Source organism: Trachypithecus francoisi, unplaced genomic scaffold (genome assembly GCF_009764315.1).
Source record: "Trachypithecus francoisi isolate TF-2019V2 unplaced genomic scaffold, Tfra_2.0 Lachesis_group10, whole genome shotgun sequence".
Classification (NCBI taxonomy): Eukaryota; Metazoa; Chordata; class Mammalia; order Primates; family Cercopithecidae; genus Trachypithecus; species Trachypithecus francoisi.
In genome coordinates this window covers 46,889,178-46,908,784 of record NW_022681455.1, presented here as the reverse complement: position 1 = coordinate 46,908,784, position 19,607 = coordinate 46,889,178, and the positions used below count along the sequence as shown (strand labels likewise).

Genomic DNA, 19,607 nt, shown 5'->3' with positions numbered 1-19,607 from the left:
GTTTATAATTACTGATCTAGGTAATAGATATCCAAAGTTGAATAAAGTGCCCTCAGGAGCATATAATCTACTCAGGCCTTATTTATCTTTTGATTCTCAGAATCTAGCATAGTGCTAGACATAAAGTATGGCTCTATAAATATTTGACAACTGGTAAAACAAAAGAAGGGAGGTAGAACTGTGCTTACTTTAGATCTTCCCTAGTGAAAGAAGAATTGCTTGTCATTTCCTCAATGAGTTCAGGTTTTGTATGGGTCCAAAAGTAATGATTCTAGTGAATGTGAACATCTTAATTTAAATATGTAGATTGGATGCCTGGTGTAAATTCATCAGGGGCAACATCCTGCTTTATCTTGGTTTCTTAGACAGTCTAGATCAAAGGTTCCAGACTCTGGTATGATATCAGCAATAGATGTGATCTTGGAGATCTGGTTCTACCCTTTTGTTTTATAAGTAAGGAATCCCATCCCAGAATCACTGCCCACAGTCACATAGCCAGTGTCAGGTGCAGTCAAGTCCAGAATCGTCTCTCCTCTTCCACTGCCCTTTCTATGACATGATATCGCCTCTACTTCCTGCATGATATAAACAGCTCATTTCTCCTTGCCTGTGAGGGTGGGAGAAAACAGGCAAGGATCACAAATACCCCTCCCTCCAACTGCTGCAGATCCTCAAATAGACCCCAATTAAATGGACAGTCAGCATGACAGAATGAAGGCAGGATGTTGGAAGTCCATTTGTTTTGGCTCAGATACTTTGCAAGGGACAAACCTCAGCCCTAAGGCTGCTCAGGTGGAGAGCTCAACCTCAGGAGCAAGAATATAGTGGACAACTTCATTCAGGGTTTTGATGGGCTTCAGAGAATGATGTCACCCCAAATCTCTGCCTCTGGACTGAGGGAAATGCTTCGTAGCAAGCCATTCTTCATTGTTACATATCTGGGACACTGAAGGCTGTGAAAAATAATAACTACCACAGCAACTGACATTTGGTGACCCACACCTTGTTGAAGACATTGTACTAAGTAGTTGACATGTATTATTTCATTTGATCCTCACCACAACCCTATGACATAGGTGCTGGTATTATCCCTGTTTACAGAAGAGGAAATTTGAGAAGTTAAACAACCTGCCAAAGGTCTTACAGCCTGAAAGGTTAGCCCATTGACCAAATCCAGCCAGGCTTTACAGCCTGCACAAACACGGGTCAGGTGGCCTAGGGCAAGTCATTCAACCTCTCAGAACTTCAGTTTGGGATGTCAGTTGGGGATAATGATACTTGCCTTGCAGCTATGTCATGCAGATTAGTTATAATACATGTAAAGCACTTAGTACAGAGTCTATGTTGCATCAAATTAGCCATACAGAGAAGCTATTTTAGCATTCTCTTCCTGCCGTTCTCATTGACTACCTAAAAACTTGTGGGAGAAGACATAAGTCTCTTTATATCTCAATGAGAATAAGTATGAAGTGAGGGCAGAATGAGGGCACTGGGAGCCACAGGGTTGTGGACACAGTGAGAGACCCCCAAGGACACTTTGCTTATCACAGTTTTGTCCAGCTGATGGAGGACAGGCTATTATCCATGCCACAAAATTAGATGGAATATTTATGGACTGGACAATAGCCTCATTTGACCTATAAAAGGCATTATTCCTGGATCCCCTTGGGATTCCCAGGGGAAAACTGAGTTCACTTCTGTACTAATACAACAGCCATGACATAAACCAGTTACAGTGTACCAATGTCAGCATCTTATACACATTGTCCATCTCATTCTCACAGCAACCCCAGGAAATGGGAATTCTTTTACCTATTTCCATAGAGGAGGATACAAACCTAAGTCAGCTTTACTCATAAGTCCATGATTAAAATACTGTACTTATTAGAAAAGTCTGCTTGCAAGGAAAATAATCAATTCAATATACTGTAAGCAAAGGGAAACTTTTATGATAAAATAGTATTTCACAGATTCCTGAGTAAGGAACCAGAACTAGGAATAGCAAATTATCCAGCTATTCATCTCTATCTACCTATCTATCTATCTATCTATCTATCTATCTATCTATCTATCATATATCTATCTATCGAATCTATCTATCTATTCATTTATCTACTGACCTATCTCTATCTCTTTGTCTTTTCCTCTGTCTTCTTGTCCTTTTTGTAGGGCATCTCTGTATCCTTCCTCAGCCCTACTGTAGAATTAACCACTCCATACTTCTGAAGTCATCTGCTACTGGTCCAGCCTCTCATGAGGATTTCTTTTCAAGTACCCAGGAGAAGAAACTTAGTCCAGCTCGAGTCAGTTGTCTTCCAATGTTTGTCCTGGTCCAAAGCAGGCACTACTCTGCATTGCAGAGCATAGAGAAAAGGGATTGATGCTCAAAGGTCGATCAACATGAGGAAAGGTATCCTCTATAGCTATACTGCTTTTCTATGAGATATTCAAGCATTTTTTTATTCCAGAAAATTCACACTAAGTATGGCCTGTATTAACACAAACATTAATTAAGGAATGTGTAATAAAGGTACTCGATAGCTAAATAAATTGATTTAGGCAGAGAAATTAGTATATCTAAAATGCAGAGCAGCCAGGGAAAGTAAAATACACCAGACTAGTCTCCTAGGAGAGGCTTAACATGTTGTTTGGGTTCTATAGCAATGCTGTCCGATAGAAATAAAATAAAAAACACATGGGTAATTTTAAACATTCTAGTAGCCACATGTTTTAAAAAGGAAAAGGAAAAAGGTAAAATTCATTTTGGTGATATATTTTATTCAACGCAATATCCAAAATATTATCATTTTAATGTGTAATTAATGTTAAGTATTACTAATGAGACATTTTATATTTTTGTACTAAGTGTTTGAAATCTAATGTGTATTTTGCATCTCAATTTGGAGGCAATTTTTTATTGGAATTATCTGATCTAATTTTCCAAAATTTACAGTTGAAAAAGTAGGCCTATAATCACATGTTCATTGTTTTACATTATCTCTCATTCGTTATCAGGGATGAAGTTAATTCATGCCAGAGTTTCCTTGTCCCCTGAAATTCTATCATTGTTGGGGGGCAGGGGACAAAAGATGCTGACCATGCAAACAGATGACACTGATGACAAAATGCAAGCAGGTTTTGTCCTCTCCTGGCAATTATTGTACACAGTAGGTGCTAGCCAGGAAACAACAACCCATGTAGACAGCATTAATGACATTAACAACAGCCCTAATGACAGGTCCATGGGCTTTTGGCAGAAGCCAGATGAGTAAAGGTATGTAAGTAAAGTCATGGGAAGGCCACCATGCCTAACAGCCTCAATTCTAGCAGGAAAAGTTCCCTACCAGAAAACGTAAGGTTGAGTTCTCATACTCTCCTCCCCTTGGTATTGCTGGGCCTGGTAGGGCCTCGACTTTTCTTATTCTTTTTATTCATGTTTTGATTTAGGGAAGGAAGAGACAGCTCCAGCTCCCTTTTCTTGGCATCCCAGTCTTCATCACGCTCATCCAGAGGCAGCCCCTTCTGCTGGGCAGCACGCCGGTGGTCTTGGCACTCGGGCTCTGCCCTAGGAAAGAAAAAAGGGGCTTCTGAACTTGGAGCAGGAGGGCCTGTCCCAGCCTGGGAATCGGCCTCTATTCACAGATTCTGCAGACAGCAATTCAGTTGAGAAGGAAGGAGGCCAAGTTTGAGCATTTCCAAGTATACATTTAGGGAAGGTCTCAGACACTAAAGAAACTACTTGGACATGGAGAAAAAATGTGTGACCCCAGTGAGATGTTAACAGATTAAAAGATAGTCACTCAGCTTGAAGAAAATGCTACTGATTCTTGAAGTGCTCACATTTACAGAGCAGCTTGCAGATTATTGGGAGATTGTTTTCATTTGTTTATTTTTAGTTTTATTTTTCATAACTGTAAAAGTGATGTGTGTTCCTTGTATAAAATTTAAAAGTACAGAAACATATAAGGAAGAAAACGAGAATCATTCACAATCACATATGTATTATATGTATGTATGGATTATGTAAAAAATATATAATTTTAAATGGATACATTGATGGATAGACAATTAGATAAATAGAGCATTACATACACATAGACAATAGGAAATATACACATATAGTTTTGTATGAGGCCAAAGGTGAGTATGCAACTTGCTGAAAGGCACTTGGAAAAGTCACTTTACAGAGAGAAAATTTGAACCAATATGAGGACAAATGGAATTTAAGAGGGTAGATAATGGTATAGGGAAGGCAAATAGCATCTTAAGTGCAAACCATTATTAAAAGCACAGTTTATTCAAAGGACAGCAAACTCGCTAGTCCTTCACCCTAAGCTGGAAGTGACCTTTCAATCTTCAGAGCACACCATGTCCTTCCTCTGCCTAGTCACTCTCTGTTTTGTATTAGTGTTATTTATGTAAACAAGTTATTTTCTCTCCCAAACAGTTAAACTTCTTGATGTCCAGCACTGTATCTGGTTTATTTTAGGTCGTTTTTAGTGTCTAACTCAATGACACGCACATGGTAGAACTCAAAAATATTTGCTAAATGAGTGGTTTAATGTGAATCAATAAGACATTCCTTAAGTGATCCCCTTGCCTGAAGTCTAGCATTCTTCAATCCCACACAGTACCACTGCCAACTCCTCTACTACACTAGTAAATTGCTAATGCATCTATTTCAGCCTGTGACTCCCCTGATGAGCTCACACTCTTCTGCTTGCCCTGCTCACTGTGGTCACTCTCCCCCTCACCTGACCTTATCCTCCATTCCTCTCTAGTGTGAATGCTCTGCTTAGCCAGGCCACTCATCCCTGCACTGTCCCTGCACTGTCCCTCCACTATCCCTTGCCTTCTCACATATATACACAACCTATGCACATTTCCAAGTTGGTGCCTTCACTCCAGATCAACAGTTTTTCCCCTCCTCCACTAGCCTGCTAGCTTTCAAGATCCAGGTTAATCCCCCCTTATTCAGGATTCTTCTCCCTAAACCCTCTAACTGTCAGAAGGGAAGTTCTTAGTGGGAGCTGATGATAAGTAGAAATGACTCACACGTGATGTGACTGATGTGCCTTTGTTGTTTTTGCCAGCTCAACACTGCCTACTTTTCTTGGTAACAGCATTCCCCACTATTTGGAGGCAAGCACCCCTCCTGCACTTCAGTTATGCTGGGGTCATATTTCATGTTGATCCCTGGTCACTAGGGAGGGGCTGGGATTACTTAGAGAGAGTCAGTAGAGGACAGCCAAGGGCAGGACCCTGAGGAATGTCAGCATTTAAAAGGCATGCAAGAATATATCATGAGATTTATTCTTAGAAAAAGCACATTATAAAATTCATAAGGAATTTTAGGAGAAGTAGAAGAAAAACTAAAAGAGAATAGCATCAGATAAAACAAGGGAGAAGGGTTTCAGGAATATTAAATACCGAATTAAGTGGAGGTAAGCTGTGAATTGAGAAGAGACAATTGATTTACCGTGAGGCGCTCCCTAATGACTTGAGTGACAGTTGATTCAGTATGAGGATCGGGGAAGAAGTCTGAAGGGTGGGTGAGGGATGAAGAAGTGGAGACAATTACGTAGATTAGTTTCCTCAAATGTAATGTTTCAAAGAAGTACAACTATCATGATTAATACTGATATATATATATTATATATATATGTTAAAGTTCCAAGGCTACATATGACTATCAAGTAATATCAGTAAGCATTCCTATCATAATATTCAAGCAAATGAAACAATGTTGCCTTTTTGAGAGAAAAACATATTTCAAAACTTTTACAGGCAGACGTAAAGACAGTTGACATTTCCAAAAAGGCACACATAATTTATGAAAATCTATTACGTTCCCAATTTAGTACAAACTCAAAGCTGATCTAATTTTGATATTTAAAATGCACCTCTTTCCTCTGGCTGAAAATGAAATAACAAACCCTTCCAATTAATAGACATTTAAAACCTACTCAATTTGATTGCTAACAAGTCAGAGGAAGGACATGTTTTCTCTCCCCAAGATTTTACGACCTAATGTTTACCATGATCTTAGATCTTGCAAACAAAACTACTAAAGAATTCAGGTGTTTCTTGATTTATATAGTCAAAATTCTATTCCACTGGGGAGAAGAAAGAGAGGGTAGTTGTTTATGGGTATGGAGTTTCAGTTTTACAAGATGAAAAAGTTCTGGAGATCTGTTTCACAACAATGTAAATGTACATAACACTGACGAACTGTATACTTTAGAAACAGTTAATATGGTACATTTTATGTTATGAGTTTTTCATCACAATAAAAATACAGAAACTATTCAAAGATTCTATTTTTTTACACAAATTATTACTATAAAACATGTTAGACACTCTGAGAGGATAAGTGTTTTTCCTTTTGGATTAGAAAAAGTAGATTAGCTTTCAAGTTGCTTAGAAGTGTAGGGAAGAAGAATGACACAGAGGAATTCAGAAGGGCCTCTAACTTTTTATTTGTTTGGTAATACCGATTTGAACATATTCACAGTCCAGAAAGAAGTCAAGGGAAAGGAAAAAACACTAAAAATACAAGAGAAAGAGTAAAGATGTAACAAAGAATACACTAATAATGAATGACCTTCTAGAAGACATAAAGGATTGGATCAAGAGTCTATATGGAGGGATAACACTTTACAAAGGAGGGACAGGACAGCAGGAAGGAGCTGATGTAAATATACATAAAATCTGCGGTGTGAGAGTTGAAAAATTTGTAACTCATGGCTTCAATATTTTTTCTAAAGTAGAAGGCATACCTCTGAAAGCCAGGCTGAGGTGTGATGTTGCTTTAGAATTGCCATTGAGGGAGTAGGACAGAAAGAGATAGCCAAGCTGCTCTGAGGGCTCAGATAAAAGTGGAAATATTCAAATTGCTGGTGATACCCATATATTGACATGTGGGATTTTCTCTAGCTGAGCAAGCATAAACGTGGAGAAGACAGAGGTTCATCTAAGGTTGGGAATTCTGGGTTATATGCTGGGTTGAGAATTAATAGCAGAAATAGCGGGAAGAGAGTAGAACAATGAAATGTATTATGGTACTCACATGGTAGAGGAAATTTAGTGAGACCTTCAGGAAGGTGATAGATTAGGAGAAAAAGGAGAAGTTGAATGACAAGAGTTGTTGATGAATTCAAGACCTGGTGATAATGCAGGAACTGATAAAGTGAAGAGAGCTATGGTCACATTGTGCTATGTTAGGATTTTAAAAAGTTCAGAGAACAATGTCTGCTGATGCTGAGGTCCACAGAGGATGGAGATCATTGAATGTAGGGGATGATGGATGAAGTTGGGGAAAAGTGAATCCGTGAGTCAGGACTCAAGTTTCTGCCTCTTTACTCCCCAAATCATCTCAATTGTGATACTGGATATTTTTAATGTAAGACATTACCGTTAAGAGAATGTCTCTTGGGTTACTTCTATGGATAACTAACCTTACCATAGGCAAAATTTTCACTTGTTCAACTCTCTGAAGATAACTGCATTTTCAGGTTCTTCGAAGGGCACCCCATCATGAACTGCCCCTGTAGATGGCATTGCTGTCTATATCATTTGGTTTCCAAGCAATGATGCCCTCACTCTGATACTCTACTTTCTCTTGTATGAATTGCTTGCCGAAACAATCAAATTCTAAGTTTCCAAATTTTGTTCAGTCCCTCTCAGAGCTATAACTGTTATGCAAATTATTGGTGCTTAATTGTGTTTGAATGCTTGGCTGAGCGAAAAAAATAAACAGGTGCTAGATAAGTTCTTTGGTGTGCATATAAGTAGGGCATTCACAGATGAACATAGAGGTTTTAAAAGTTAGGAGGGTACTGAAAAATTGAAGTCTAATTCACCTGCCTCACTTTAAATATGAGACAACTGAGAGTTGGGAAGCTGCCTTGACTTGCACAAGGTCACACAGCCAGTTTGGATGCCTTTCAGAAAGCTGAAGGTCATGTGATTCTTGCACCATGTCCCATCTTCAAACTTGGTATCCCAATTTTCTTATCTGAGAAAATTTTTGCATAATCTAAAACAACATGTTAATATAGTTTTGACCCCCAAACTAGTCTTTTAAGTGAAACGTTAATAAAAATATCTCAACTAAAAAAACCAATAAAATAATCGTCCATTGCCTGGATTTCCTCATTTCATTTTCATTGACCTGAGACCACAGAATCAGACAAGATCTTCATCACAGATTCCTGTTCCTCTGCTCCTTCTACAGGTGGAAAAAAAATAAACTTACTTTTCCAGAAATGCCACACAGGCTTTCTGCCCATAGATCTGTGCAATCCTCTTTGGTGTGTCTCCAAAGAAGTCGGGGGCATCGATGGCAGCGTGCAATGCATGGAGAGTTCTGAGTACATTCAGATGGCCTGATTCTGCTGCAAAATGAGCTGGGGTCCAGCCCACACTAGTAACCAGGCAGGGCCTGGCTCCGTATTCTATCAGGAGCCGTAACACCTCCATTTGCCCTTAGAGGTACCAAGAAGAAACAGGATGATGTTAGGATAAAGATGTCCCCAGTGGCCTGAGGCCAGGGCCAGCCTAGGTAACACAATGGAAAGGGAAACTTTGCCTTTGAGGAGCCTCCAGTTTCTTATCATCATCCCCTCCTCCCTTTTCCCTCTTCTCACCAGGAACTCAGTGCCCTACCTTACCCCTCGAACCTAGTTCTCACCCACGGCCTGAGCCCTGCAAGCCTTCCCTGTCCTCCTTCTAAGACACTCCCCTACCCTGTGCATTGACACAGGCCCTGCCCAGGAATCTTGCTTTCTCTCCCAAGACACACTATACTTGTCTATTGGTAAGGACCACTCTGTTTTTGACAGTCTCAACATTGAACCAAAACCAAATATTTTAAGTCCTATTTACATGATAGCTAGCACAGGTTAAGAGCACAGGCTTTCTAGTTGATAGATGTGATTTCATATCCTGCCAATCCTACTTGCTAACAAGTGGCACCTCAGATAAGAAACAAATATCTGAAGCCAGTTTCCTAATTTATGATATTAATGATATTACCCCTTATATCACTGAATTCTTGTAGAGTGCAGGCGAAATCACAGACATGAAGTACACAGTACAGTACCTAGCACATAGCAAATGTTCACCAAAAGATGCTTTGGTATAGCTACCATTACTTTGCACTTAGATTTTTGCAAAAATATCCCAACTAATTTCTCTGCAGCCAGTCTTGCTCCTTGTCAACCCATTCTCCACACAGGAATCACAATAAATGTTTAAAAAGCAAAGTGGACCATAACACTTTCTTACTTAACATTCTTTAATGGCTTTCTATTGCCAAAGCCTTTGAGAAGCCCATTGCCGAAGTTTTTGCCACTATCTTCCTCTAGTTCTGGAACTGAGCTATGTAAGGCGTGGGGGATTCAATGATGAATGAAAATCCCTATCCTTCTTTGTGATGTTCTATTCCTGTTAAAGGTTGAGAGGGCAAAGGACTAATATTAATTGAGAGCAGACTATACGATAGGCACGGTACATTCGTTATTTTACTGAATTCTCATCACAGGGCTCCAAAGTGGCATTCCTGCACATATTATTTAGGTGAACAAACAGGCCCAGAGACATTAAATAACTAGCTTAAGGTACTACAACTAGTAAGCAGTGATATCAGGATTAAAATGTTCCATCTGGGGCTGGGCATGGTGGCTCACGCTTGTAATCCCAGCACTTTGGGAGACTGAGGCAGGAGGATCACTGGAGGTCAGGAGTTCAAGACCAGCCTGGCCAACATGGAGAAACACCTTCTCCATTAAAAATACAAAAATTCACTCTTCATGGTGGCGCGCGTCTGTAATCCCAGCTACTCAGAAGGCTGAGGCAGGAGAATCGCTTGAACCCAGGAGATGGAGGTTGTAGTGAGCTGAGATTGTGCCACTGCACTCCAGCCTGGATGACAGAGCAAGACTCTGTCTCAAAAAAAAGAAAAAAAAAAATGAAATGAAGTTTCCATCTGGCTCTAAAGAAATGTTTGTTCCACTCCCCCACATAGCCTATTGATTGATAGCCTCATGAATGGCGGACTCAAAAGGGCAGATCTACCTAAGCATTGCCCACTCACCTTTGATTGCAGCCCAGTGAAGTGGGGTCCGGTCATTCCAGTCTACATCTTTGTAGTTTGGGTCACAGAGACCTTTCTTTAAAATCTTCTTCACTAAGCTGTAGTCTCCTGCAGCAACAGCTTGGTGAAGCTTTGTCATGTCTGACATTTTGGCCAATTCCATGACAGAAAACAACTGTGGGAGAGACATGCCACTTAGAAAATTCTGTATAACCCTTTATTCTTAGCCAGTAATCCCATAGACTTCCATATCATTTATTTCCTTTCCCGCCACATGCGTTTGCCTCTAAGTTTACCTCATGTGTGTGGCATGAGTGTGTACTTAGACCTTAGCTCCTGTGGTTAGTGCCTGCCTGTCCCCTACCCTAAAACTATTGGTGGCTCCCACTGCACACAGAATAATGTCTAAACTCATGGGCTGACACACTGCTACCTGGCCTCAAAATATCCTCTAGTGCTATTTCCTACTCCTACTTCAGAGTTCTAGTCGTGTTCCCTTATGTTAGTTGTGTAATTCTGTGCCTTATCTTTCTTATCTGTAGAATGGATATAATCTGCCAGGGTTGTTGTAAGGATAAATGTCAATTTGCAAAAAAAATTATATTGGATACAGAGCAGGTACTCCATGAAAATTAAACAGTATTAACATTGTTACACCAGTTGAGATGGACACGCAATCACACAAATAAATACCTAAAAATTGTTATTAATGTTATGCCATAAACCAGCAGTTCTCAAACTATGGTCTGTAGACCCTCAGAAATCCCTGGAGCTCTTTCAGGGGATCAGTGAAGTCAAAGCTATTTTCATTATATTAAAATGTTACTGGCCTTGTTTCACTGTGTTGACAATTGTTCGGATGGCTCAAAAGCAAGAGTGTAGAAAACTGCTGGTGCCTTAGCATGAAGCAAGGCGATGACACCAAACTGGACCTGGAAGCATGCCATTCACCACACACTCAGAGTAAATTTTAAAAAGCCAGTTACATAGGAACATCCTAAATGAAACGATAAGAATTATTTTTATTAAATCTTTATCTTTGATTGCATGACTTAATAAATGTGTTTTTAGACTACTGTACAATGAAATGTGTGAACATTTAGAAAATATTTATCACCCTAAAGATGAATATTTTCCATGACAAAGAAAGGATGTTACAAAATCATGCATGGATAAAGAGATCCATTTGGTAGACCAATGGATTTTAATAAAACAGTATAGAAAGTGCATTGATACCATTTCAGATTGCACATTGCAACTAACCTTTAAGACACTACAACTTATACAATTTTATTGTAGTATCAAACAATATCCACAATTATCTGAAAATATTCCTCCCTTTTCCAACTTTATATATATAATATATATGTGTCTATATTATATGTACACACATATATGTATATATAATATACATGTGTGTATATGTATGTGTATACAATATATAATTATATATTATATATACATGTGTATATGTATATGTGTATGTATCATACACATATATGTATATATGTGTGTATATATATTGTATATCCATGTGTGTGTGTGTATAACCACATTGTCTATATACTTTAACCAAAACAACAAACTGAATGCAGAAGCAGATACAAGAATCCAGCTGTCTTCTCTTAAGTCAGATATTAAAGAGATTGGGCAGAAGAGAGTAAACCTATGTGACTAGTCACATTTCTTTTGTTTTGGAAAATACATTTATTTTCATAAAATGTCATTTATATTATAGTATAATAAGTTTATTACAGTCTTTTAAATGAACTAATCAATATTTAAAAGTTTTCTCAGTTTTAATTTCTGATAGAATAAATTGACAGCTATAACCCACATAAACAAAAGCTCTCTGGGGCTCTCAATAATTTTTAAGAGTATAAAGAAGCTCTGAGAACAAAAAGGTTGAGAGCTGCTGGTGTAAACAAGGAGGTGAGATAGAAAACAAGAGTGGAGAGAGTACCATTTGAGATGGGGCCATTGGGAATGTCTCTGATCTCAAGATTTAAGTTGGGATCTTAAGGAGCTGGTGTCAACCTCACCAACTGTGACCAGCAGCAGCAGCCCCTGCGAACTTGTTAGAAACACAAAATATTGTGCTCAGCCCCAGACCTACTGAATCTGAAACTCTGGGCCGGGGTTGGCCATCTTTGCTGTCGTAAGCCCTCCAGGTGGGTGCATTGAAATGTGTGAACAGCCCTGGAGGGAGAGAAAGAAAATAAACGAAATTAAAATGCAATACCCTAAATGCCTAGGGGACAGAGAGAAAGAGCCATTCACAAAGACTGGGAAGTAAAAGGAGCTTTCTCTAAAAGTGGCCTAAGCTGGGTCCTGAAGGGATGGGTCAGAGACATATTTGCAACTGATGGAGTTGGACGATCCCCTGCTGAAGGACAGCCATGTCTGTGGCCGGAGTCATACACTGCAAAGGGCAAGTGGTTCCTAATGTGTAAACCAAGAGTCAATAAACTTTTTCTGTAAAGAACCAGACAGTAAATATGATTATGCCAAGAGGAAAAAAAAAGAGGGGAAAAAAAGAGAAAAATATATATGCCAAGAGTCTATTATACACATGAAAGAGAAAACTCCAGCTCCACCCTGCCCTACTTTCCTGGGATGGATCTTTCTACCTTCTTTGTACCCTGGAGGGTATCTCCTCAGCTGGAGATATTCTTAGTGGAAAGAGGACAGGCTTGAGGGGGAAGGGCCTGGTCGGTGAGATGGTCAGTTTCACTCTGCCCTAGTGAAGCTCAGATCCCAGTGAGCTTTCTCTCCTCCTAGAGGGGTCATCTTCAGTTAGTTAGCAGGAGACAAGGTGGCTCATGGAGCCACCAACTCCCATACTGAAATTCCACTGCTCAGTCCCAGCAGTTGCCACCAGGAGAGTCCCCATTGTATAGGTGGTGACCAGCAGGGCCTGGGCAGTGGCCAGGCACAGCTGTGGGCTGCTGACGGGGCAGCAGGGGCAGAGGGCATTGCCTGGGCTTGCTCTGGGAGTCTCACTGTGCTATCCCATGGAGGTTCAGCACCTTAAATGGTGACCACGGGCCTACAAAAACGGGGTGAGCCAGATTTGGTCTGTAGACCACAGTGTGGCAACCTCTGATGTACACAAATCATTAGAGATCTTGTTAAAATGCAGATTCTAATTTAGTAGGTCTGGAACCTGGCCTGAGATTCCACATGTGTAACAAGTTCTCACAGTGCTACTAGCTCACTTGCCACACTCTGAGTAGCAATATCTCTGTGGCTAAAAAGTAAGGTATAGACTGGCAGGAAGTAAGATTGGAGAGCTGAGGAGGGAGTAAGGATGTGGCAGCTGTTCTCAACTGAGGGGTTACATGAGAATCAGCAGTGGATTTTAAAAAACACAGATGCCTGGGCCTCAGTCCAAAAGGTATCAGAATTTTTGGGTGTGCAGGACAAGGATTGGGCATGTTTTGTGAAATAGATGCTCTGTACATACTGTGTTAGGTGAGAGAGAAGATGGCACAGACTGCGTTTTACTTTTAAAATTTATTTTAATAAAATCGCTTATACTGGAGTGTTTGATCAATGATAAAATCGTACACAAAAACACTAGAGTGTTTCTAATCTGAAGGTACCACTAAAACAAAACCAATTTGTAAATCAATATCTAGAAGTCTTTTCGCTTGCCTTTCATAGAAGCCTTCAAGCAGGTTTACATTTCAACCAACCTCATATGTCCCACATTTGAGTTCATGCCAAGATTCCATAACTTCCCATGGATGAGTTGCAATTCAAGTGGAAGCACTGGGCAGCAAAATTTACTTCCAGAGAAATGGAATATCTGATTCTAAAAAATCGTATGGAAATGCAAGGGACCCAGAAGAACCAAAACAATCTTGAAAGACAAAGTTAGAGGACTCACACTTCCTGATTCCAACAAGTACACCAGGACAATTCAGTGACAAAATAATAGTCTTTTCAATAAATGATGCTGAGACAACTGGATATCTACAGGTAAAAGAATGAAGTTGGTCCTTTCCCTCACAGAGATTTATTCCTGTGTTTTCCCCTAAGACTTTTATAGTTTTAAGTCTTACTATTAGGTCTGTGATCCATTTTGAGTTAATTTTTATACATGACACACTTGCCACAAAACAATTGAACATAAATGTAAGGGTTTTTTTTCTAGACTCTCAATTCTACTCCATTGCTCTAAATATCTATCTTCATGCTAGTACTACAGTTCTAATTACTGTAGGTTTGTAGTAAGTTTTGAAATGGGAAAGTCTGAGTATTCCAATGGGCTATATACCCAAGAGAAGAAAAACAGATATCCATATAAACATTCGTACATGAATGTTCATAGAAGCGTTATCTATAATAGGCAAAAGTGGAAATATCCCAAAGGTTCATTGATAGATGGATACACAAAATGTGGAATATCCATATAAAGGATTATTATTTGGCAATAAAAAGGGATAAAGTACTGATACATACTTTATGGATGAACCCTGAAACATGCTAAGTGAAAGAAGCCAGTTACAGAAGACCACATCACATATTGCATACTTCCATGTATGTGGAATGCTCAGAATAAGCAAATCTAGATAGCCAGAATATATACTATAGGCAGCCTAGGGCTAGGATGGAGGTTGGGGTGGGGAGTGACTGCTGATAAGTACAGGATTTCTTTTTGGGGTGATGAAATATTCTTAGATTAGATGCTTTCACAACACCAAAAGGCCAAAAACCACTGAATTGTACATTTTAAATGAATCCAATTTTATGGTATGTGAACTGTATCTTAATAAAGTTGCTTTAAAAAATAACTATTAATTGGAAGCTTTATACAAAACAAAAACAAACACAATTTGTTTGCAGAAAATATATGCAATTCACTAGCTTAGCATTGACTACTGAAATTTATCAGTTGGTTCCTTTAGCAACCAATCCTTGTGAATTTGATTAAATGCACTTGATTTCCTATCTTTCTGGTGGATGTGTCTCTACCAGAAAGATAGGAAATCAAGTGCAAAGTAGTCAATAAATATCAGTTCTAATAAATGTGAGTAATTTTTAATAACTATAGTAAATAGGAGAGGGCAACATAAAGGCACTTACTGTCTTGTGTGAAATCCAAGGAGCTCTGTGCTTGCAGGCAGTCCTAACTATCCGGAGTGTTGTGCCCATGCCATGGAAACTGACTCCTCCTTCTGCATGAAAGCCAGCCAGTCAACTTCAGCTTCCCTAGGTGTCTGGTGGGGTGGGATTCCCAGTCTGCTTCACATCCTAACTCTGCAGCAGTTCCAGCCATCTTTTTTAGTCCAAATGTGCTGGCCCTTAACAGGATCTTTCAAATAGTATTTAATGCAAAAATAAAAATTAAAATTAAAAAAGCTGTGAATGATTTTCTGCCCACATAACACTGTGACGGAGGTAGGCTGTGTAGTGACCATGTATCCATAGGAGATGTGAGAACTGTTGGGGAGTGGGGACAGTTTGGGCTCCTCACATTCAGAACCAGTTGTCAGGTCTTGGGCAAGTTCCTTAACTTTAGAGAGGTTTTTTTTTTTCTTCCTCAACAATAACATGAATTTTTAACATCTTTTTTTGTATAGTGCTATTAAATATGATTAGCTAAAATAATTTAGAAAACACTTGGCACAGGGTAGGTGCTTTTACAAAGAAGAAGAAGAGGAAGAGGAGGAGGAGGAGGAGGAGGAGGAGAAAAGAAGAAGAGAAGAAGAAGAAGAAGAAGAAGAAGAAGAAGAAGAGGAGGAGGAGGAGGAGGAGGGAGGAGGAGGAGGAGGAGGAGGAGGAGGAGGAGGAAGGCCAATGAAAAATCCCTAGGTGCTTTCTTTTTACTTCCTGTTTTTACCCCTTGCTCTAAGTGAAAATCTACCATATTGATGATGATGCTGGTCAAAAAGACCTTATTTCTTCTTCCTCCCTTTCTACATTTTCCCTGCCTTTTCCCTCTCTCCTTCCTTCTCTTTTTCCCTCTCTCTGAATGGAGTTCCTCTCTCTCACTCTCTCTCTCTTACTCTCTTTCCCACCTCCCTCATTCTCCATTCATTTCTCTCCCTGCCTTTCTTCCCACATATATTTAGCAAATGCCTTATATCTGTCAAGCCCCACTGTACTGGGCCCTGTGAAAATCAAGATACCCATTGTTTCTGTCTTCCTTGAGCTTATGGTCTAGATAAGAATAAACAAGAAAACAAATAAATGTACACAAGTAGACTCACAACCTGTACAAGTACCATGAACAAAAAACATACAATAGCAGACAACACCAGGAAAGGAGTGTGGGCAACCTTTGGGGATGACATTTGAGGGTCTGAGGGGAGACCTGGCACAGGAGAAGAACTCAAGCATCTGAAGCGCTAGAGAAGGTGAGCTGGGTGGTGGGAGGAGAGGAGCTTGGCTTAGATGAAGAATGAAGAAGAGGAGGATGCAGCTGGTTTATGGAGTGTGGGGCAAGTAGAAGATGAGATCATTCCCGGTCTACTAGGACATGGTACGGAGTTTGGATTTTATTCCAACTACAAAGAGTAGACATTGGAAGCACTTAAACAGTGAAGAAGAATGTGCAACTTTCATTTTCTTAAAAGACTACTTTGACTATTATGTGGAGAATGGAGCAAAAGGAGACAAGATGGAAAACAGGAAGACTGCTGAGGAGTCTACTGTGGAAGTCTAGACAAGAAAGGATGGTGACTTGGTGAACTGTGGCCATAGAGATGAAAGAAGTGAGTGAAATTAAAAGTTTTTTAGGAGGGAACATTGACAGGAGTTGCCAACGGATTAGACATGAGTACTGGGGGGAAAGAGGGCATCAAAGATGACCTTTGGGTTTCTGGCTTGATGAACCTCATGGAAGGTGGTTACATTGGTGGTAGGCGGTGTCTGGGGTAGGGCCAGGTTTGGGTAAGGGAAGGACAGTACAAATGAAGTGTTCTGTTTCAATGTGTTAAGTTTGAGATACCTACGAGACACCCAAATATCAAGTAGGAATCTAGAGTTCTGTGACTTTGGGCTAAAGATACATATACTGGAGTTATCAGCATATAGGTGTCATTTAAAGATATAAGAGTATATAAGATAATCTAAGGATAGCAAGTGCAGAGGAGACCCAAGCTCTCAAGCCCTTAGATCTGGCAGCAAAGAATAATTAGCAAAGGGTATTAAGAAGCACCACTGAGAGGTAGGAGGAAAACCAGGAGAATTGAGTCTTACAGAAGCCAAGAAGAAAAGAGTGTGGTTAGAAGGAGTAGCTGTCAACCACTTAAAAGGGAGTAGAGTTTAATGTGCGTCTATCACAACCAGAAAGATGCATACGAGACCCCTTCCCCACCCTCAAAGAGCTCAGTATCTCATCACCCTTTCTAAGATTTGTAACAGTTCCGGTTTATATCAGGGGAACCTGCCCCAGATAGTTAACGTGGGTTCTTCTCTACTTCCGTAAGCGTTGACTGGTCTAAGAAATAAAGGGAAAGAGTACAAAAGAGAGAAATTTTAAAGCTGGGAGTCCAGGGGAGACATCACATGTTGACAAGTTCCATGATGCTCCCTAAGCCATAAAACCAGCAAGTTTTTATTAGTGATTTTCAAAAGGGGAGGGAATGCACGAATAGGGTGTGGGTCACAGAGATCACATACTTCACAAGGTAATAAAATATCACAAAGCAAATGGAGGCAGGATGAGATCACAGGACCACAGGATGGGGCAAGATTAAAATTGCTAATGAAATTTTGGGCACACATTGTCATTGATAACATCTTATCAGGAGGCAGGGTTTGAGAGCAGACAACCTGTCTGACCAAAATTTATTAGGCGGGAATTTCCTCATCCTAATCAGCCTGGGAGCACTACAGGAGACCAGGGCTTATTTCACCCCTTCAGCTTTGATCATAAAAGACGGCCGCCTCCAAGGGAGCCGTTCATAGGCCTACCCTCAGGGGTGCATTCTCTTTCTCAGGGATGTTCCTTGCTGAAAAAAAGGAATTCAGTGATATTTCTCCTATTTGCTTTTGAAAGAAGAGAAATATGGCTCTGTTCTGCTTGGCTCACTGGCAGTCAGAGTTTAAGGTTATCTCCCTTGTTCCCTGAACAATGCTGTTATCCTGTTCTTTTGTCAAGGTGCCCAGATTTCATATTGTTCAAACACACATGCTCTACAAACAATTTGTGCAGTTAATGCAATCATCACATGGTCGTGAGGTGACATACATACTCCTCAGTTTACAAAGATGATGGGATTAAGAGATTAAAGTAAAGGCAGGCATAGGAAATCACAAGGGTATTGATTGGGGAAGTGATAAGTGTCCATGAAATCTTCACAATTTATGTTCAGAGATTGCAGTAAAGACAGGTGTAAGAAATTATAAAAGTATTAATATGGGGAACCAATAAATGTCCATGAAATCTTCGCAATTCATGTTCTTCTGCCATGGCTTCAGCCAGTCTCTCCGTTTGGGGTCCCTGACTTCCCACAACATCTCTCCCTTTCTTTTTATATAAATGTACCATAGCAATGAAGGCTTGTTCATTCTCTTTTTTTAAGCTGGATTCTTTGACTGGTCTGGCACACTAAAAACAAGATGATTAAACAGAGAAATATAATTCCAAAATTTACTACAGTGGAGTCCCCAGTAGACTTAATCCAAGTAGTGAGGTTTAATCCATAAATATTTTCTGCCACCTGATCTAATACCTCAGCTCCAGGCACAATGGCTAAGTGAGCTTGAGAGGCTTCAAAAATTTGTTTCTTTAATTTAGTTATGTCCAATGATAAATTATCTTCCCTACCCAGAAGGTGTCCTTTGACCATTTCCCATGAATGATCACTCTTGTTATAGGAATACAGGGTGATACAGAAATCAGAGGTATTCCAGTCGCACTGCATTTGCATGCGATGTTCGAGACTCACTACCCAATCTCCAAGCCAAATAACAGACTGTCTTAAATCATTAATTTGATTAACCAATTTTTGATCAATGCCTTGTTGAGAATTCCACATTTGGGTGGAATTGGTTTGCCAATCATTAACAAAATGAGCCGTTTGAATAGATTGATGTAATGTCATTCCAGCAGTGGTGGCCAGTGCAGTGACTGTAATTAAGCCCATGATCACAGCGATTAAAGTGAAAACAAATCTCTTAGATCTTTTTAGAATTCGCTGTAACACTTCATTAATTAAATGTATTGAGCGGGAGGATTTCCAAGGTCTGGGCAAGGTTACTGGAATCCAGATTCCTTCTCGAGCTTGAACCAACATTACACTTTTCCTGGAGTCAAAATGGGAATTAATACAACAGTAAAAGCAAATTTTTAACAATCCAATTTATGTAAAACAATATGAAAAAAAGACAGTCTTTAAGATCAATAACTATGAGGGGCCAATTTTTAGGTATTAAAGCAGGGGCAGGCATGCCGGGTTGGACGGCGCCCATAGGTTTAATTACAGTGTTAATGGCCCTTAAATTCGTTACCATCTGCCACTTGCCTGATTTCTTTTTTACTAGAAACACTGGAGAA

The 19,607-nt window shown here is 39.8% G+C and overlaps 1 protein-coding gene across 1 annotated transcript; it reads right to left on the bottom strand.

The window, feature by feature from the left end:
* Positions 1 to 3,366: 3,366 nt before the first annotated feature.
* ANKRD66 (ankyrin repeat domain 66) lies at positions 3,367 to 15,256 on the bottom strand. The gene is given in 6 exon segments (XM_033219893.1): positions 3,367 to 3,565; positions 8,258 to 8,486; positions 10,097 to 10,271; positions 12,213 to 12,232; positions 12,235 to 12,295; positions 15,188 to 15,256. Coding segments are annotated over 6 exon segments (753 nt in total).
* Positions 15,257 to 19,607: the final 4,351 nt, after the last annotated feature.